Source organism: Entamoeba invadens (assembly GCF_000330505.1).
Source record: "Entamoeba invadens IP1 unplaced genomic scaffold scaff_1105074724775, whole genome shotgun sequence".
NCBI classification, from domain to species: Eukaryota; Evosea; order Mastigamoebida; family Endamoebidae; genus Entamoeba; species Entamoeba invadens.
The window spans coordinates 257,051-277,938 of NW_004443536.1; the positions used below are offsets into that span (position 1 = coordinate 257,051).

The 20,888-nt window shown below is 37.5% G+C and overlaps 7 protein-coding genes across 7 annotated transcripts; 4 read left to right on the plus strand and 3 right to left on the minus strand.

Annotated features, from left to right (window-relative positions):
• Window positions 1-1,959: 1,959 nt before the first annotated feature.
• On the minus strand, window positions 1,960-2,511 carry EIN_399450 (hypothetical protein; the record flags this gene model as incomplete). Its single annotated transcript, XM_004258638.1, has 1 exon — window positions 1,960-2,511. One exon carries the CDS (start codon window positions 2,509-2,511, stop codon window positions 1,960-1,962), a length of 552 nt encoding a protein of 183 aa, XP_004258686.1.
• Window positions 2,512-3,026: 515 nt separating this feature from the next.
• Window positions 3,027-4,592, plus strand: EIN_399460 (hypothetical protein; the record flags this gene model as incomplete). Its single annotated transcript, XM_004258639.1, has 1 exon — window positions 3,027-4,592. The coding sequence occupies one exon, from the start codon at window positions 3,027-3,029 to the stop codon at window positions 4,590-4,592; it is 1,566 nt and encodes a 521-aa protein (XP_004258687.1).
• Window positions 4,593-5,223: 631 nt separating this feature from the next.
• Window positions 5,224-6,445, plus strand: EIN_399470 (hypothetical protein; the record flags this gene model as incomplete). Its single annotated transcript, XM_004258640.1, has 2 exons — window positions 5,224-5,589; window positions 5,750-6,445. The coding sequence occupies 2 exons, from the start codon at window positions 5,224-5,226 to the stop codon at window positions 6,443-6,445; spliced, it is 1,062 nt and encodes a 353-aa protein (XP_004258688.1).
• Window positions 6,446-6,860: 415 nt separating this feature from the next.
• EIN_399480 (translation initiation factor, putative) lies at window positions 6,861-7,580 on the minus strand (the record flags this gene model as incomplete). Its single annotated transcript, XM_004258641.1, has 1 exon — window positions 6,861-7,580. The coding sequence occupies one exon, from the start codon at window positions 7,578-7,580 to the stop codon at window positions 6,861-6,863; it is 720 nt and encodes a 239-aa protein (XP_004258689.1).
• Window positions 7,581-8,188: 608 nt separating this feature from the next.
• EIN_399490 (nucleoporin nup211, putative) lies at window positions 8,189-11,593 on the plus strand (the record flags this gene model as incomplete). The annotated part of the gene is made up of 1 exon (XM_004258642.1): window positions 8,189-11,593. The coding sequence occupies one exon, from the start codon at window positions 8,189-8,191 to the stop codon at window positions 11,591-11,593; it is 3,405 nt and encodes a 1,134-aa protein (XP_004258690.1).
• Window positions 11,594-11,708: 115 nt separating this feature from the next.
• On the minus strand, window positions 11,709-14,762 carry EIN_399500 (hypothetical protein; the record flags this gene model as incomplete). The annotated part of the gene is made up of 1 exon (XM_004258643.1): window positions 11,709-14,762. The coding sequence occupies one exon, from the start codon at window positions 14,760-14,762 to the stop codon at window positions 11,709-11,711; it is 3,054 nt and encodes a 1,017-aa protein (XP_004258691.1).
• A 385-nt stretch (window positions 14,763-15,147) lies between these two features.
• On the plus strand, window positions 15,148-20,886 carry EIN_399510 (bap28, putative; the record flags this gene model as incomplete). The annotated part of the gene is made up of 1 exon (XM_004258644.1): window positions 15,148-20,886. A coding segment is annotated over one exon (5,739 nt), but the record flags the coding sequence as incomplete, so codon positions are not given.
• Between the last annotated feature and the right edge of the window lie 2 nt (window positions 20,887-20,888).

Genomic DNA, 20,888 nt, shown 5'->3' on the forward strand with positions numbered 1-20,888 from the left:
AAATGATATTATAGTATATCCACATGTGACTACTGTTTCTATAACAAGCTCTGTATTAGAACATATTAACTTTCCGTTTGACGCATTTCCAAGTCTAACGTTAATAAAAATTGATATTGAAAAATATTACAAATCTATGATATGGGAACACATTTACACAAAAATTCCAAAAACGATAAAAGTGGTATTTACAGTGAATTTCGATTTTTATCCAAATGATTATATAACAAGTAAAACTATTCCAAATAACATTTATTTGTTACTTTCAATTGAACAGAATATATATTTAATTACTTCAAATTATCAAATCGTTAATGAAAGATATAACAACGACAAATTTAAAACGTGGTACAATCAGATGTACCTTCCATCAACACTAAGAATAAGTTATGGCACAGATTACTCGATGTTTAGTGAACTCAGAAAAGTGTATTTAAATACTTCAACAGTTACCCTTCCAACAAGTGTTGAAGAAATCACTTCTTCTTATGGGATAAATATTATTAAGAATTGGAAGGAACTTCTTAATGTTAAGAACATAACTAGAGAGACTGGTTTGAACGTTCCAATTGATTTTTTACACGTTGAAACTTCAACTGAATTTCGAGGAAATTTTCTTGTGTCTCCCTTTTTAGTTGTTTTGTTGTTTTTAATTGCAAAACAGTTTCTGGCAATTTTTGATTTTATTCAAAATAGTAAAATCGAAAGTTTTGAAAGTATGAAATTTTACACATATATAATCGTTTGTGTTATAGTGTTCATTTATTACATTGGTTCTATTATTGAAGCAACCAACTATCATAGAGTTAGTGATTTAGATGTTGTTAATTTTATATTTGTTATGATATGGATAAGTATACTCATTGGAAAGTGTTATTATTTGTTTTGTATGGAACAAGTAAATTCGATAAGTTTGTGGATGTTTGAATTGCTATTAGATGTCATTTTATTGCAATTATGGGTGTTTCTATATGAAGACAATAACATTTATAAAATGTATGAAGGGGTGTATTTCTTAATTAAATTAAAAAGTGTTTCAAATATAGTTAAATACATAAATTCTGTTATTGCTACAAATAAAGGGTTTTGTGTTGTATTGATTGGACTCATTTTGTCTTTGTGTAGTATTATAGTTGATAATTTTTATAGACAAAGTTTAACTTGGATGTGCACAGAAATTGTTCTTGTTATTTTGTGTATTGTTGAAATGCTTTTGGGAAATCTTAAGAAATATTTTAAGTTACCAATTTTATAATTTGTTTTTTGTGTGCAATAAATTTTTAAATTTGTAATACCCATTCACATTTTTTTTTCACAAGATTCACACTCCTTTGCAAAGCCACATTTTCTACAATGTAAAGAACAATTCCCGCATTTTTTATATAATAATTATAATTGACACATAAAACACTCTTCTTTTTGACAACTTGCACATCCATTTCACAACTACCAAACACTAATCAGTGAAAAATACTCAACACACAGATTTTTCCTTTTTGTATTGATTAAAATGATTAAATAATTCTTTAAATTGAATGAAATGTGTCTGTCTAATGAAGTGTAAAACCCAAAGGCACATTTTACATTGTGTAGTCTTCAATGTACAAAATAGCTTCTAATCTAAATTAAAAATATAATCTAATAGTATAATAAAAATGTTATTAATTTATATTATATATTATAATTGTTTATTGCCAAAAAAACACAACTATAATAAATAATAAATAAATAACAATTTTTAGTACATTAATATATCGGAAATGAAAAAAAAAATAATTTTAAGCACAATGAGTAGTTTAAATTTTTAATTATCAAAATTTTACCGATAAAACGTTTTAATATTTCAAAGATAAAAATTCAACGCATCAAATCTTAATCTTAACTACTCATCTCTCAAAAAAGGAGATTAAGTTTATTGGAATACAAAGACGGTCAAACGAAATAAAAAAGCGCTACGACTTAATCTGTCTTTTCGACGTCGACCTTTTTGTCCTCGGCCTTTGGTTCGTCCTTTTTAACTTCTGTTTCTTCCTTCTTTTCCTCTTGGGCCTCAGCGACCTTTTCTTCGGTCTTTTCGGGGGCCTTGAATTGTTTTGTGATTTCTTCGATCTGTTCTTGAGCGGCCTTGTTGAATTCCTCTTCGGTCATATTTTTGACGGCGTTTTTACCGGAGACGAAGAAGACACCTCCCTCAGCAATAGTTGAGATTTTTGGGCTCTTCCAGTTGGTTATAGTATAGTTGCCTTCATGCTTCTGGATCATCTCACATTCGTCGATGGCTTGGACTTGCTGTGCCTTGAGCGTTTTCATCGTCGCCTCCATCTTCTTCGCATCTACGGCAGCACCCTTGTGTTGGACCTTTGGCTTCATTCTCATGTTCCCTTTCCCTCCAACAGCAGCATTCGATGTGACCGTCACAGTCTTTCCGTTGATGGTCACTTTCTTGCTCATCTCATGTGCGACTGGGGTGTTAATCACTTGCTGTCGTGCTGGCTTGACGTGCTTTGGCATTGCTGTCCAAATTAAAGTTCGTAGGTTTTCCGTTTCTCTGACCTCCCGTCTATTTTAATTCTTTTTACTATTCTTTCTAGTTGTTTTTCTTTTAGTTTTTATTGGTTAATTTTACTAATTATTCATTTAATTTTTCGAATAAAAAGTAGTTTTTCTGTTGTTTTCTTAATTATTATGTTTTTAGTTTTATAAAACTATATTCTTATATTGAAGTTTTTTCTCGTTTCTTTAATTAATATTTAACTATTATATTTAATTTTTGATTAATAATTTACTGATTAAACTTCTTGAAATAATTAATAAACTATAAAATATAATATATATTATTAATACTTATTGAATTAATAATATATTAAAAATATAACTAAATAAACTAATTGATTTGAATTAAACAAAAGAATTAAAAAATAAAAAAATATAAATTCTAATAACATTTTTTCGATTTACAAATTAAAAAAATTGGTATAACACCAAATGAAAAAAAGTAGGGTTTGACAGAACAAATAACAGCAGATATGAAAAGAAGAGCATCAGTAAACAAGAATAAAAGAGTAAAAGCTGTCGAAGAAGAAATTGTTGACGAACCCGTTTTGTCAAACCCATCATCTACAAGCTCTTCTGAAAACTCCGGGGACCATACTGACAAACAAGAGATTCACGAAATCGAACAAGAGATAGCTAGACAAAAAGAGGAACGAGAAAAAGAAGAGAACCCATCGATGTCTGAGGATCAAGACAATCAGGAGAGTGAGAATGAAAATGAGGAACAAAAACAGGAGAGTGAAGATGATGATGAGAACGATAAGAAAGAGTTATTCCCTTCTGAATCTGAAGAGATCAACGACGAGTTCTCCGAAAATGAGTTTGAGAAGGCTGCAAAACAAACAATTAAAGAGGAAGCCCAAGTGAAAAAAGAAGCAGAAGAGGAGTTGTTAACAAACGTCGCAGAGGAGCAGCGATATGTACTGCCTTCAGGACAAGAAGTTGTAAAGAGTCGAGAATTTGGTGATATGGCAACGATCGGGACTCGAATTAGAGAGGTTGTTGCTGTATTGAACGACTTCAAGAATAAGCGCGAAGAAGGAAGAAGTCGTCAAGAGTATGTGAATTTGTTAATTCAAGACATTCAGACTTACTACTCGTGCAACGAATTCTTGGCAAATTTCGTCGTCGATCTGTTTGGTCCAAAAGCCGCAGTCGACTTCATGGAAGCCAATGAGACTCCAAGACCAACCACCATTAGAGTGAATACATTAAAATCAAAGAGAAGAGATTTGGCCCAGAAGTTGATAGCAAAGGGGGTGAACGTTGATATGATCGAATGGTGTAAATCAGGGTTGGTCGTATATGAGTCACAAATCCCGATTGGTGCAACTGTTGAGTATTTGTCTGGTATGTACATCCTTCAATCTTCATCGTCTTGGGCTGCAGTGATTGCATTGGCCCCACAACCCAATGAGAGAATTTTGGATATGTGCTCTGCACCAGGAGGTAAGTCGACGCACATTGCGGCTTTAATGAAAAACACTGGTACACTTGTCGCGAACGACGTGAGCAAAGACAGACTTAAGGCTGTTGTTGGTAATGTTCAACGTCTTGGGATTACAAACACCATCGTCACTTCATACGATGGACACGAGTTCCCAAAGGTGATGGGTGGCTTTGACAGAGTGTTGGTCGATGCACCGTGTACCGGTCTTGGTATTATATCCAAAGACTCTTCTGTCAAGTTGAGCAAGTCTGAGGCAGATCTTAGAACTTATTCTAAGATGCAGAAGGAGTTGCTTCTCCACGCTATCGACTCAGTCAATCCAAAGAGTGCAACTGGTGGATATGTTGTCTACTCGACATGTTCCGTTTCTGTCCAAGAGAACGAGGCTGTTGTTGACTACGCACTTAGAAAGAGAAATGTGAAGGTCGTCCCTATCGATTTACAAGAGGGTGTTGGTGAACCTGGAATGGTTGGGTGGAAACAATATCATTTCAACCCATCGATTAAGTTGGCCAGACGTTTCTTGCCACACGTACAGAATATGGACGGTTTCTTCGTCTGCAAATTGAAGCTGTACGTCGAACACTGAGTTTTGATTGATTATTTTTCCCTTTTTTTCCTTTCAAATATATTTTCATTCCAACATTTGCAATCTTTTTTTGTTATTTATCAATGTCCAAAAACAATTGAAATGGTTTTTAAATAAAATTTCTTTGTAAAAGTATTATATTGTATAATTAAATTTATTAGATAAAATTATTATTATTATTATTTTAAAACAAATAATAATAATAAAAGTAATATTATTATCTCAATAATTTTGTTTTCAACTAAAAAAATAAATTAATACTATTTCCAATGAAAACAAATAAAAATTAAAATCATAATAAATAAATTAATTATAAAACAATCAAAAATTAACTATTATTTATAATAAAAATTGATATTTGAAAACCAAAATAATCGTATAACAATATATACTAATAATAATAAAACGGTATTGTTTAAGTATAAGTAATTCAAAAGCAAATAATATTATTTGTCTTGATTTGGTGAATTTCCTTTGTTTGTAGAGTATTTGAGAGCAAAATAAAACCTCAAGTTGTAAATGCCAATCAAAAATATAAAAAGAATATATCCAAAAAGCCCGTAATATAACACATTTATATACCAAAATTACCTCAATAATTATAAGAAGAAAAAAGAACTCGAAAAATATAATGGGAGTTGAAGCACAACAGGCAACAAAGGAAAGTCACGGATTTTGGGCGTTGGTGCAATGGATTTTCTCGTTTATTTGCCAAAAGATATCGAATTTGATATTTGGTTCAATGCTTCAAGCGGACGCCATCGACAGCACCATCATGATTTTTGATGACGAGGACATTCTTGACATCAACAACGTCCCGAAAAACCTTAACAAATTTCTAAACTACATGGATCACAACGAGCTCGTGAACCAGATACTGAAGTACAAAGTCAAGAAGGGCCACAATGCAGGGTACACGATTCAGCAAATCCTCACAAGTAAGAGTCTTGACAAAGTCATTTTTGACTTCGACACAAGTGATTATTATGTCCACAAGGTTTGTTTCTCCTTCTTCTACATAATTACAAGCCCTAAATGTGTTTTCTTTCCGTCAATCGCAATCTGATTTTTGGCAACATGATTTTTCACAATTTCAAAAACTTTTTCGGAATTGGTTTTATCCGTTATAATTCAAATAATCACAAAGTAACACCGAGATGTATGTTTTTAATGAACAAAAAGATTCGAAGAATTTACTCTGTCAACTTTTCCTCCACGTGAATGGCAAATTCAATGTTTTTAATTCGAAAAAAATCATTGCGGCGGGATACCTTCAACCATCGATGGATGAGGGGACTGAGTTTATGAAAAAGAAGTTGGGTAAAACCGAGTTAGATCTCACCGTCATAGACTGGTTACGACTCCAAGACTACCGCATTCGGCCACAGAAAGGCGCATTGGTCTTACCTGGACAAATTCATCCTGGTCTTGGGATAGGGCATGAGATTGATGAGATGTTAATGGAGTTTGTCAAGCAAAAGGGGCGCGACGGGATTATGAACACCCCAGAGCATTGGCATAATGCGTTTATGTATTATTCGTCGTCACATTTTCATTTCTTAAATCCGGCGTTCGAAGGGTTCTTCAGATCGATCAATGAAAGCGTGCGAAAGGACATCGAGAAATATCGACTGAGCTCTGTGGCGTGGGCTATTGCACAAGGCAAACTCAGGTACAGGGTCACGGGCGAACAAATCAAATGGATTAACTTGGAACAGGTCTGTCCGTTGTCAAAGAAGATGATTAACTATTTCAGCGAGGAGTACCAAAGTATCGTTATGAGGTACTATCACCCGAAGGATTATTACATCGACTGGGACGAAGAAGTCCTTAACGAGGCCAAGGTGGCCTGAGTATTTGTGTGTTTTTTTCTGCTGTAATCTATCGTTCATTCCGACATTTTTTTCATATTTTAATTCATTTTTAATTATTTATTAATTCAGAACTATAATTACTTAAACTCAACTTTTCAATTAATCATTTATTAATCTGGAGATTCAATCTGTCTGTTTGTTTCCAAGGATACAATGAAGAAAAATGATTTTATTATTAACTAAATAAATTAGTTATAAATAGGAAGATTTACTATTCATATAGTTTAAATATGATTTAAAATAACCAATTGAAATAAATTTGTAGTAATACATTTATAGTTTCCAAATGGTTTTGAATGGTTAAATAATATAAAACAAATGAGTCAATGTGATTGACAAGTGCCGAACGAAACGAGTTATAAGCGTACAAAAAACGACACAAAGCACAAATCAATTATTGCATCATCTGCATAACAGAAGCAAACTGAACGTCTGCTTCGTTTCTGAGTTTGTAAATCCCTTCAATCACTGACAACTCTGTTGCTGTTGTTGACACGCCAACGAAACCAGCCCAATCGTTCACAACCATTCCAGACCCTAACATGTCAGACCCTCTGTTCACTGTTCCAGACACAAGTGGGACCTGCAAAATAGTTCCGAGCTCTTCTTGTTCCTGTGCCGTTGCGGATGGCGCAAGCATTGCTCCCTTATTAGTGACAACAGCATAAGTACCAACAAGTGGGTTTCCACCAATAGTGTGTCTGAAGACTTCGACGCCTAAGACATCAGCAATGATCTCTTCGGTCTCTTTGTCGATTTCTGGATGAACAAGTGCAACGTAGTCATTGCACACAACACAATTGCCGAGAGCAGACATCCTCTCCTCGACACGTTGAACGACGATATCATCAGGAAGGCAATTTCTTATATGAAGCATCTCTTGATCGTTGCACGTGTGTGGGAGAAGAAGACCTTTTCTATTACCAACAGCCAATCGCCCGATGATACGAAGACCACCTATCGTTCCTTCAAAACATGGAATTTTGGAGGAAAGCTCCTGTTCGATCGTTTTGTACGAAGATGATCCACCAGGGGCAGTCATACAATATTTGTTCGTCAGTTTTGTGAAGACTCCTATGTCCGCGCTATTCTCGTAATCCGCTCGCAATGCCATTGTTCTTTTGTTTGCTTTTTTCGTTCATGAGACTCTTTTATAACCCTCAAGGGTTCTCCTGTTTTGGGTGTCTACTCTTTACTTTGAGGCTTGAGTCATTTACATTTTTTCGTTATAAACTAAGTGTTGTTTGTGTTATATAAATAGTATGTAGAGACCATAGAGTAATTGTTGTATTGATGATATACAGAGTGGACGTTGAGTATCCAAGTACTTTGGGTATGAATCTTGTCTTTAGGTATAGATTTAAATATTTTCTGAATCAAATTAAACCATTTCTTTTAATATTAATAATATATATAAATAGTTAAATAAATATACAGACTTTAATTGACTCCAGTCTTTTATAATTACCTTACAGACAAAACTCAAAAATACTATTCTATAGTTATTTATTATTAATTTTTATCTATATTTTATTTTCATATAAATTGATTTGTCTTTAGTTCCATCTTTTAATCATTATTGTTATTTAAAATAATAAAAATGCAAAAACCAAAACGTTCATTATAAATTCATAACCAGAAATAGACTAAAATGGTATTCAGATTTGAATGTTTTCTCTTTTTCAGTGATGGCAGAAAGAGAAAACTGTTAAGAGCAAAGTGATGTATATTGAGGAGGTGATAGTAGATGGCTTTAAGTCATATGCGCGTCGTACGACTATAGGCCGTTTTGACCCCCAGTTCAATGCGATTACGGGCCTGAATGGCTCTGGCAAGTCGAATATCCTCGACTCGATATGTTTTGTTCTTGGTATTCAAAACCTTTCGCTTGTCCGTGTGACGACGATTCAAGAGTTGATATATAAGTCGGGGCAGTGTGGAGTGACGAAGGCGACCGTGACTTTAGTCTTCAACAACTCCGACAAAAGTGTTTCTCCGACGGGGTACGAGTCGTTTGACACGGTCAACGTTTCACGACAAATTACAGTTGCGGGGAAGAACAAATACATGTTAAACGGTCAGATGTTACCGCAGTCTCACATCCTTACGTTCTTTCGAGCAATTGGCCTGAACGTGAACAACCCACACTTTCTCATCATGCAAGGCAAAGTGATGGAAGTCGTCGATATGAAGCCAAAAGAGATATTAGCAATGATAGAAGAAGTCACAGGTACTAAAATGTATCAAACCAAACGGTTAGAAGCCGTTAAAGTACTTGACAAAAAAGACGCAAAGCTTGCGGAGATAGAAAGCGTCTTGAAAAATGAGATCACACCAGCGAAAGAGAAATTAAAAAGAGACGCCGAATCACTCACAAATTTAAGAACAAAGAAAGCACAGGCAGACGCTATCGAAAATAACTTGAAGATATTCTCTTATTTGAAGAATCAAAATACTTTAAGATCGTCACAAAAGGCGTTGATGACACTGAAAACAACTCAACAACAGACGATTGAAAAACTTGAAAAACTGAAGCAAAAAGTGAGTGAAATGGCGGAGGATTTCGTCGAAGACAAACTTGAGAGTTACGATGGTGAGGAGAGTCGATTGAATAAAGTCGAGGAGGAGATTGAAATATTGAAAACGCGAATTGCGGGTGAGAACACCCATTTGAAAACGATCAGAAACAAAAAGGAGAAACTGAAAAGCGAGATCAAACGCGTTCAAAATGAGACTGGAGATGATGACGAACGGATATTGAGAGAAGTGGAATGGTCCGAAAAGCGGTTGCAAGAGCTGAAAACACGACTGGAGAAGATCAATGGAGAGAATTTGAGAGATGATGTTGCGGAACAAATTAACACGGAACTTCGCGAATCAAGAATTCAAATGGAAGACTTGATCCGACAGAAACAACGAGCAATTCCACTTGAAGTGAATGTAGAAGAGATGCAGAGGACTGTTGATGAAATTATCAAAGAAGAGAATGTCCTTCGTGAAAGAGTCGCTCAGTTCCAGAAGGAAAACCCGAGTGTTTCTGCGGGGTTGAGTGGAGTGAATTTATCAGAAAAGTCTGCGGAATTACGAGACTTGCAACACAAATACGACGATTTGGTGAGAGGACACAACTTTGAATTTCGATATCGGGACCCCACACAAAACTTTAACAGAAGACTTGTCAACGGATTTGTATTGAATTTGGTTGTTCCAAATGACATGAAGTATGCGAGTGCGTTGGAGATCGCAGCGGGTGCAAAGTTGTTCCACGTTGTGTGTGATAGCGATGCGACAGCGACGTTGGTGATGCAGCGCGGAGGGTTAAAGAAGCGCATGACATTTGTGCCATTGAATAAGATCTCTCCACAAGTAGCAAATCCAAATCAGATTAGAAAGGCAAAGGAGATTGGAGGAGATAAAATTTATTATGCGATGGACGTTGTTGGGTATCCAGAAGGACTTGAAATGGTTGCGAAGTACGTTTTTGGCAATGTTCTGATCGCAGAAGACGAGGAGACTGCGAGGAAAGTGTGTTTCCATCCACAAGTGATGATGAAAACAGTTACTATACTTGGCGATTTGTATGATCCTTCTGGTGTGTTGACTGGTGGGTGCAAGCCGAAGGCGTCTGGATTTATTAGTGAGGTTTCTAAACAACGAGATGTATTAAAACAAATTGAGATCGTCAGAAGAGACGTCGACCAGTTGCGAGGAATTACCGACAAGTTGGATGAACGCGAGAGAGAGGAGGAGCAACTGCAGATTGTCATTGCGAGAAGGAAGGCTGCTGAGAAAGAGAGGGAGCGTGTCGAGGCGCAGAAGGAAGAACGAGAGCAGGCGATTAAAGAGCGTGAAATAGTCGAGAGAAAAATCAGTGAAAAGGAGAATGAAATGCGCGAGTTGATAAAACGGAGAGACGAAGTTTTCAAAGAGCGTAAGCGGCTTGAAAATGGCGAGAAAGAGACGGTGAAGAAGGAGATAATAAAGAAGATCAAGACGGAAGAGAGTGTGTTGAACGCGAAGATGCAAGAGAAACAAAAAGCAGAAGAGAAGATGAAGAAGTTAGAGATTGAGAAGATGAAAGTTGAGGAGTGGAGTAAAGAAGTAGAAAACCAGACGAACAGTGAGAGGGAAGTTGAGAAAGGAATCGCGCAAATTGAAAGTCAGAAGAATGATAAACTGCGGGAGGCTGAAGATGTGCGGAAACTGATTGGGACCATTAAAGAGCGAAATCTTCAGACAACGCGGAAGGTGAATGAGAAGAGTGAAAAGAAGAAAAAGATCAATCGCGAGATCAACGAGTTGGAAATGGCGAATAAACGACTTGAGAAGGATGTGAGTGAGAAGGAAGGAGATGTCGAACGGATGAGTGAAGAGATCGAACGCATAGAAAAGAAGAATGCGTGGATTAAAAGGGAGAGTACGAACTTTGACATCTCACGGATCACTGCAAAAGAGATTTCTGATGCGAAGCAACAACTTGAACAGATGAGGAAAGAAGAGTTTGAGATTGAAAAAGGTGTCAACAAACAAATTGTGTTTCATCAAGACAAAGTCGAAAAGGAATTCAAAGAACTTATTTCGCGTAAACACATCATTGAGACCGACAAAGACAAAATTGTGAAAGTGATTAAAGATCTTGACGATAAGATGCAAGAAGCTATTCAAACGGCATTCAACTTTGTTAATGAGAAAGTTGGCGAAATCTTTGGGACGTTACATCCGGGAGCATCAGCTCGCCTTGTCCCAACTGACGGCAACTCCATATACAAAGGAATAGAACCACAAGTTCGTCTTGGCGAGTTATGGAAAGAGTCGTTAATGGAATTATCTGGTGGGCAGAAGTCGTTATTAGCGCTTTCCCTCATCTTAGCAATATTGGTGTATAAACCGTCACCGCTTTATATTCTCGATGAAGTTGATGCTGCGCTGGATGTCTCGAATACACAGAACTTTGGTGCGATGCTCAAGAAACACTTCAAAACGTCACAGTTTATAGTTGTTTCACTGAAGTCGGGGATGTTTGACAATGCAAATGTGCTGTTCAACACTAAAGTGATTAACAACATCTCGAGTGTCGTTCGTACTGTTGGGAAGAAGCCAACGCGTCATACCCGCGACGATGAATAATAACACAATGATTTGAGTGGTTCTTGGTCTTCAAGTTGTGTTTGACTTGAACTCATTCAAATCAAATCCAAAAGAAGAAAAACCCTAACAATAAAGTAATCAATCACTTTGGAAATTAATCCAATTCGCTCTCACTTCCACTTTTGTCGGCATCACTGTGACTGTCTTCCGAGTCACTTTCACTGTTCTCTTCATTTTCTTTCTCGTCCATTTTATGAAGGTTTGCCATTTTCTCTTGTCTCCTCTTCTCTTTTTGTTCCCGTCTTATTAATTTTGCTTCTTTCCTTTCTCTCTTCTTCTTGTTTCTGAGGCGCTTGTTTTCTTTATTGTCTTGAATCACTTTCTCTTTGGAACGAAGGCTGTTGCTTGTGAGTAAGTTCTTGATCTCGAGGAATGCGTTTTTGAGGACTGTCTTGTTCCCTAACTCCTCATAATTCGTTTCGATTTCTTTCAAAACAGTTTGGCGGAGTTCATCGCCAAGGGTTGCAGTGTCTTTGATATTCAGTAACATCCCCTTAAGGAGGAATAACATCTTTAACATCTCTTTGCCACTCGGGTTCTCAAAGACTGCTTTCACCTTCTCTAATAAGTGCTTCTTAAGACATTCAATGATGCGTGGAATACCCTCATCACTTGTAATCTTCCTTGAGATGAAGCAAGCCAAGTCAAGAGAGTCGACTTTAGTTCTTAAAAGTGCCGTCTCGCAATTGTCGAGGATTTCACACATCAACTCGGGGCTCTGGAGACTCTCTGTGCCACGGATAATACTTTCAATCACTTTATAATTGACACCCCTCTTCTTGTGAAGTAATCGTAAAAGCTCTGATGTTAAGAACTCACTGACGTCCTTAGTGATTTCAGGAACACGTCTTGTGTACTTTGCGTAGTAATGCAATAACTTTGTAGCCGCCAATTCGGTCTTTCTCTTGTGGATATTCGACTTGATCTTTTCAAAGGAAACTTTTAATTCGTCGTATTTGACTTCTTTAATAGTGGACGCCTTTTGAGAGATCGTCACACAAAGCCCCATCAGTCTTTCGAAGATCTGTTCATATCTGCTCTTCAACGAGAAGAGTGCAATTGCGTTGAGTAAGTTCGGGATGAACTCCAAGAATTCAGGAAGGTCGTAATTAGTTTTACAGTACGTCTCAAGTAACGCAATCAGTCGCGATTGGAAGACGTTCTGTTGATTTTCAAAATTCTGTTTGGCCTTTTTGTCTTCTTTTTTCTTCTCTTGTTTTTCCAAAATCATTTTTTGAATGGGGTCGTCGTCTTCCAGCAATTGCATTGGATCCATTTCAACATCATTTCCTTCAGCCGTCGTCTCAGTAACTGCTTCTCCCAATTTCTCCACTTCCATCTTCACCGCATCGCCTTCTTTATCTTCATTAGGCTCTTCCTCTTCAATTTGAATGTCTTCTTCCGCTGTAGCCATAGCTTCAAAAACACAATTAATAGAAGATCCAACCCCTTTAGCCATCTTATCCCATATCATCGTCACTATACTTCTTGGTTGTGAAATTGGTTGTCCTAACATCCCTATTAAAACATCTATTAACACTTCTTTGGCTTCTTTGTCATCACTCGTCTTCACTAATACACTGCACGCCTTCATCGCATCTTCTAACACATTTAAAGCGTCTTCCCCTTGGTACGCTACTAAGCATAAGTAATACAATAAGATCTGATACTCCTTCTTCTCCCCACACAACGCTACAGTTTCATCAAATCCAGGTGGTATAAGAGCAGCGTCTTGTTCTTGATGAACAGAATGTAACAAGCGGAAATTGTCCACAAGAACACTCATGTGATCGTCCGTCTTCTTCGTACAGTACAACGACACCTCTAACAATCTTTGAAGCGCTTCATCCACTTGATACACACTCTTCAATTTCGGATGCTCAAGTCCACGATCTAAAGCGACTAAGATCGATAAGATGGTCGCCTTTAATTCACTCGAACAATTCACTGCTGTTGCTACAGTACTCAAGATCTCAAGATCCCATTGCTTCTTATTGAATTGATCAAATTTCTCAAATATGAAATCAACGACTTTATTCAAGTCTTCTGCACTTAACTGTCTGATTAAAGGCGCTAAGATCTTAATGCCACTGACTTGATCGATATGGATGAATCCCCCCTTTCTCACAAAGGAAAAGGCATATTCGGTACTATGAGTCTTATTCTGTGACACAGTCTTAAATAACAGAGCAGCTACTTTCTTTAATTGGCCATTGCGCTCGACTAAGAACTTCGCGGCGCTTCCAATGAAGTGCAATGAGAAGACAAAAGGAATTTGTTCTGGTGTTAACGTGTCGACTAAAGTAGTGACGGTGCTCATAATTTGGAACATTGAAGTGATGTTATCCCCAAGAGGGCCCATGATGTTATTAGAGAAGATGAGTAAGTTACCCGTCTTCGTAGCTGCATTTAAGAGTGCGCAGTACAATTTTGAGACTCTCTGAGCGGTGTACTGTGAAGTTAATAGAAAAGTGTTTCTTAAGATATATGCCTTCTCATTAAAGAGTGCCCCATGTAACACTTGTGGCAGTGTTACATTCCAGTCGTAAATCGCACTGTAACACAAAACAAAGGTGTCCAATGGCAAAAAGGCCTTTTCACTTAATGTGGCCATTCGTTCATTCAAAAGACTTACTAAAGTCTCGTGTAAAGTCTGAGGTAACATCTCATAGAGTAACGCAAAGGACTCGATTGTGATGTCATTCATATACGCTTTCTTATTAGAAATGACATAAAAGGCTTTAACGATGTAACTTAACGTCGCAGAAGTCGTCACCCGCCCCGTTTTAATTAACGCAAGACAAACAGAAAGCCGCGCAAATAAGACGTCTCGGAAGGTTTGTTTGTTGGTGCCCGTCAACGTGAAATTGCGCGTCGCGATGTTAATGATCGAAGCCTCGTCCACCGTTGGAAATGCTTTTAAAATCGTTATTAAACAGAGCAAGTTGCCATTCCGTGCACAGTCTTGTGAAGACGCTAATGAACGAACAACCCGATCAATCGAATAGATCATTACTTCACTATGTTCTCCCCCAGTCATCCCTTGTTCGGACTTTTTAAGGATCGTTAATATCGATTGGACCGCAGCTATACGCACCTTCGGGTCCAATGAAGCAAGTTTCACATAATATTGGAGTGTTTCTGACATCACTTCTCCGTCTGGTTTGCACTATGGGTTTGTTATTTAGGGTTTCTTGTGCGTCTTAATAACAGTTTCTATGTCGTGTTGTGAAGTAAAATGTTTTTCCTTTATTCGATTTTTCTGAGTGGCAATTGCTTCAAATGAAGTGGTTAACCCTCTCTGTAGTATGACATTTGATGTATTTTTATACTAGTAAGTTATAGTATTTTATTATAATTTTATTAGAAAAAGTGCACTGAATCAAAAATAGAATAGACAAGAGCTACTGATGAAATCTTAGAGAATTTAAATGGCAATTAAAGAATCTTTTGTGTAAAATAAAAGAGGAAAAAAACCCTAAGAGGAAGACATCATATAAAAGGTGTATTAAACAACTAAAGAAGTAGATTCAATGATTACAATTGCTCAACAACTGAACACTTTTGTTCCAACAGTGTCACCGTCGTTAATTGTGTCACTGATATACGAAAAGAATCAAGCAGCTATAATTGATCGATATACACTGCAACACAACGCATCAGACGCCTTCGACAAACTCTTTAAAACGCATGAGATGTATGAAGAGTGGAAGATGTCTTTATTCTCCGTCGAGTCACAAGAGACAAATCGAGATCTTTTGACTGACGCAAAGAACATCGAATTATCGAAGAAGATTAGAGAATTCTTACCATACACTTCTCGACACTTTTTAAACGTCAATTACGGGCACATCATTGAATATATGATCCGTGTCTATTCAATCCATATCTTAGACGCAGACGACTTAATTCTGTCCGTCCTTCCCTATTACCAAAACGCACTCTTCATGAAGCTCTTCCATTTATGTAAACCAACGATCTTTGCTAACCTCGTGAAACTCGACAAAATTAACAAACGAACGTTAGTCGCAAATCTGACGCAAAACCCTATGTATATTAATACCCTAGCAACTTACTTCTATGACCACACTATACTCTATAACAATACTAAATACACCGCTTTCATCACTACACTCCTCGTACAAATTTCTCAACAACAAATTGTCACAGAGAGCGTCATGTCTTCGATATTAACCGTCGTCTTAAAATACATCAAATCAAATGCGCCAAAATTGATGATCATTGCACTCACTGTTATTGGTCAAATCCTCTCCGTCCACACACTCCCAATGAATAAATACATCTCGTTGCTCACAATATTGGAGAAGAAGATCTCACTCTCGTCACCCTCTCAATTCATCGCAGTCCTCTGCATCGCCGCAAAGTACCAACAGAAATTGGACTCCTTCCCGTTGCCAATATTCAAATTCATTGCCGCATCAACAGGAGTCGTCGTGTCGACACTTATTAACTTGTCGAAGAACAGCTGCGACGTCTCAGACTTCTTCGAGTGTCTCATTAAGACGTTGATAGTTGGTGGGAATAACAAGACGTTACATGAAGTGGTCTTCCCCTTAGTCAAAATATTGAAACTCACTAAGGAGCACATTAGACTGATCTTCTCGTATATCTGCAATAAGGCCAAACAAGCATCTCCCATCATTCTAGATATTGAATCAAGACCAATTATCACATTTTTGGACATCAACCAAACAAAGGACTTTGGCGAAGTAGTTAACGCGTACTTCCAAAATGCTGACATCAATAACGTCAAAATTGCGAATGAACTGAAATCGATTTTGCCAGCCTCAGTCAATGTGCCGTTGTATGAGAATGGGAGGTATATTGGGACTATTGCTTCTATAGAGCAGAGCGGTGTAGTGACGAATGCCGCTATTATTCGAATGTTGAGTATATTACAGAATACTTCAGATGAATTGACTGAGATGAAAGAATTGATTTGCTCGTTGTTTGATACTCCACAGAAGCATGGGTTCTACATCTCCGTCTTTGCAGACACCCACTTTGAAAGACTTAAAAAGGTGTTACCACAGACTACCATACTCAACCACTTATTGACGTTCTCCGGGAAACTCCCTATAGAAGTACTTGAAGTTTTAATGAAGTACATTTCTTCGTTTGAAAATGAAGAGAATGGCACATTATGTGAGTTATTCTTACCCACCAAAGATACTATGTACAATGCTTTAGTGATAATTCTGTTGTACCAGAAGTATATGACCAAAGGCGTCTTTGTATTGAAAAAGAATAAAGAAGAGTTGATGGGAAGAGTCCAGAAAGTGTTATCTCAAGGGTCTATTAAGTTCTCCGATGTCGATGCACTGTACTTTGATATTGTTAAAGAGATGAGTGCCAACTTAGATGTGTCGCGATTAAGTGACACCCAGATGAGTGTGAAAAGTGGCCTCTTCATGATGTCTGTATTGAACATAAAGTACTTACAAACAAAAGATGAGACAATTAAGAATATGATGATCGACTTATTAACACTGATTTGTCCTGTTTTCAATGATAAAAAAGACTTATCGAAAGAGAAGTTTGTATTACAAGAGAGTACCCTTCTCTCACAAGTTTTACTCAGTGAATTGGAATTGCCAAATTTACTTCCAGAAGCTTTAATGACATATGTCGTCCAACTTGCATCAGAAGACCTTGAATCGTGTTTGGACTTGTTATTAGTCTTCCCCTATGAATCAGTTCAAACTGTTTATAACACTACAAAGATAAAGCCGAATGATGTCTTACATTTGTTGATATCGACACCTCATTTTGCGCCATATATACACGAACACTATTCTTCATTGACTCCAGTGGAAGTATCTACTGTAGTTAGTGTTTACTCCTTATTCATTATGGTGGGTCTGTTACACCCGGAATTGCAAAAGAGAACTTTTGTCTTTAAACAACTTGAAGCAATTATGGAAGTCACGCAGTCACTGAAAATTACAGATGTGAAGGTTAAGATAAGTCTGGCAATGATTAACTATGTCATCGAATGCAGAGCGGAGTTCACCGCGTCAAATGAGTTCTTACCAACATTCTTCGACTTGTTCTTTAAGAAAATGACTTCACAAGAAATCGACACATTTGTTGCGGGTGCTATTGAATTGCTCAAAAAAGACGACAAAATTGATTCTGAATTGAAATTGAAAATGATCGAAACGTTTGGGATGCGCAACTCGTCGGTCATCGAAGAGATCATCGCGATGATTAAAACCCCCGACGAGATCTATGAGACCGGCTTCGAACAAAAAGTCCTTCAAAATGTTATTGAGAACATCTTCAGTGAGATGTACCAAAGCACTTTCTTGAATGACAATGTGAAGTACTTGAAGCTGCGAGATGTCTTTGAAATGTGTAATGAAGACAATTTGGTCTTTGTTGTCTCGTTGATGGAAGACAAAGTGTTCGACGTCTTCACTGATCAACAGAAAGACGACTTATTTTATGTATTAAGTCAACACTCTAAAGAGAAGAGAACGACTATCATCCAACAATTCAATGAATTGATCACTAAGATCCCATTCAAGTTCATTAACAAAACAGTCGGGGATGTCCTCTTAATGATTGAGAACGAAGACAAACACAAAATGGAAGAAGAGAAGACTCCTCAAGATAAGGAAATCACTGAAAAGGTCCAGATCTCCAATAATGTGAAGAATTCCATGCAGAAGTTGACATTCATCATCGAGTCCTTCTTACGCACGAAAAACCCGAATAAGGTGGTAGACTTCGCGAATGACGTGGAAGTGCAGGAGATGATATCTTTAGTCAAAAATGTTGTTGTTTTGCTTCAAAAGACGATGAAAATGAAGCAAGAGAATCACTACGAGTATATGACGAGTGTTGAAATGGTTGGGTTGACTGCTTTAATCACACTTTGTGGGAAGTATCTCATTTACAGAAACATGGTTGGTGTTTCACGTACGCCGAGTGCTACAGGGAAGCGTCGCGTAATAGTTGTGAAGAGTAAGAAAGATGCTGCCAAGAATGAAGCATTAGAAGAATTAGCTGATGGTATAGATGTGATGAAAGTAGTAGATGTCATCTATGAAGTCATTGGGGAGTTTGGTAACACGCCAAATATATACAACAATGGGATCACTTTAATATCCCAATTGATCGCCGTCTTCCCAAATACCTTTGTTGAGCACTCCGATCGGTTTGTCCGTGCCATTTCGAAAGATGAGATAGTAGGTATAGTAGTTCAGAAGTTGATTCCACAAGTCATCTTGACTATTAAAACGACGACTGGATTACCTGGGAGTGCTGTAGTAGAGTTGTTAATGATGATAGTTGACAACTTCACACAGTTAGCGTATCACCGACGACTCGAAATCTTCGTTCACTTATTCAAAGAGACTAAAATTGATATTGAGCACATTGCTGGTGTTATTATTCTTCTTTTAGAGAATGAAGGAGAGAGTGTGATACCATTTGTTATGAGTATTATGGAAGAGATGTCGAATGGGCAAGTCATCGACATCTTATCGAAGTTGATAGAGTGCGGGACACTCTTAATAAAAAAGACTGCAGAGAGTGTGTTAAGTGGGTACATCCACCGCATTGTGAAGCCGGAAGATGATGGGAAGTTATGTCTAGAATTAGTCAACAAGCAAATCACGAAGAAGGAATTTGTGTTGAAGTGTATGAAGTGCAATGAAGACTTAAGTATCCAACAGAGTTACACTACTCTCTTCAAACAAGTCGTTGAAGGACTGAATTTGTTTGATAACGACGAAACAAATCAAAACACGTCGAACTTGTTACGAGATATGGTCGACAACATCGCCGACTTGTTTAGTATCACTACACTGATCCGCGCCGTCATCTTCTTAATTAAACAGAGTGGGATATGGGTCAAACGGACGGCTTTAATGATTTTAAATCAGAAGTTGACTGATCTCTCTCCGGAGGACATGTTAAAGTATGAAGGCAGTTTCTTAAGTCAAGACAATGGGTTAATTCACGTCGTTATTAAGATCTTAGAAAACGTCAATACTTTGAATGCGTCAAGTGAAGATAAAGAAGCTGAAATAGGGACAGTCCAGACTGGGGTCTTATTACTCGAAATCTTGTTACGATTCTATGGAGCCGCTCATGTTGAGATCTTCAGTGATTTACTCCCTTATGTCCTCAATTGTGTCAGACTGACGAATCCCCTTCGAAATGTAAAGATAGTAGCGAGCGCATTATTATGTCTGTCGATCTACGCCAGTGAATTGAAAGAAACGTTACTCCCACAACTCCCCGAATTGGTCCCGATGTTCTTCGACTTATTACCAGAAACAGGGGATGAGGATAGTGTCAACAGTCTTATCAATTCAGTCATCTCTTGTGTCATGATGTTCACTAAATCCTACAAAAACGTCATTGCGCCGTACGTCTCGCAGTTTGTAAGTAAGATTTTGAATCCTTTATATACTACAAACGCAATGGTTCTTCCATCTATAGTGGAGTTAATGCACGTGATGTCATCTTCCTTGGAATTTAGATTAATAGTTCAAATGGTTTCGACAAACTATAAAGAGAAACTATTACAAAATGACACATCGTTGTCGGCCATCTTCACGTTGATCTCCTCTGGACTGAGTCAGAAAGAAACTAACATCTCTAATGTGAGAACTTTGCTCTACAACTTCTTGTTTGAAGTCTTGGACTTAGTCCCGACTCTTGAAAGTCCACTCAATATGAAACACTGTGTGACGGAATTGGTCAACATGTTCTCCGCGTTAGTTATGAAACTCAGTGACGACACTTTCAAGCCTTTCTTCATGAAGTTGAGCGACAACTTTGGCGAAAAGGTCAAGCAGAAGAAGGTCAATGCGATGTATTTGTATGCCAAAGTCATCGTTGAGTACTCGAAGACACTGAAGTCCCTCTTTGTGCCTTACTACACCTTCTTCTTAACTAATTTGGTCAAAATCCTTGCGGAACTTCCTATCTCATTAGCTACAATGCAACTGCCAGAGTCAAATGTCGTCAGAGCAAAGAAGTCTGAGAGTGATAATAACTCAGAAGTCGTTTTAGAAACAATCTATTTGGCGATCGAATTACTCCAAGGCTTATTCTTGAACGATAAACAGAACTTCGTCGATACTCAGAAGATCACCTTGTTAGTCCCAATCGTCAATTTATTGGACTCAATGCATAACTGCGTCATTGAAAGTGATGACTACTTCGATGTCGTATCTAAAAGACTCTCCCCATGTTTCGTACAATTCGCTCTCTGTGTCCCTAATCAAGTCTGTTG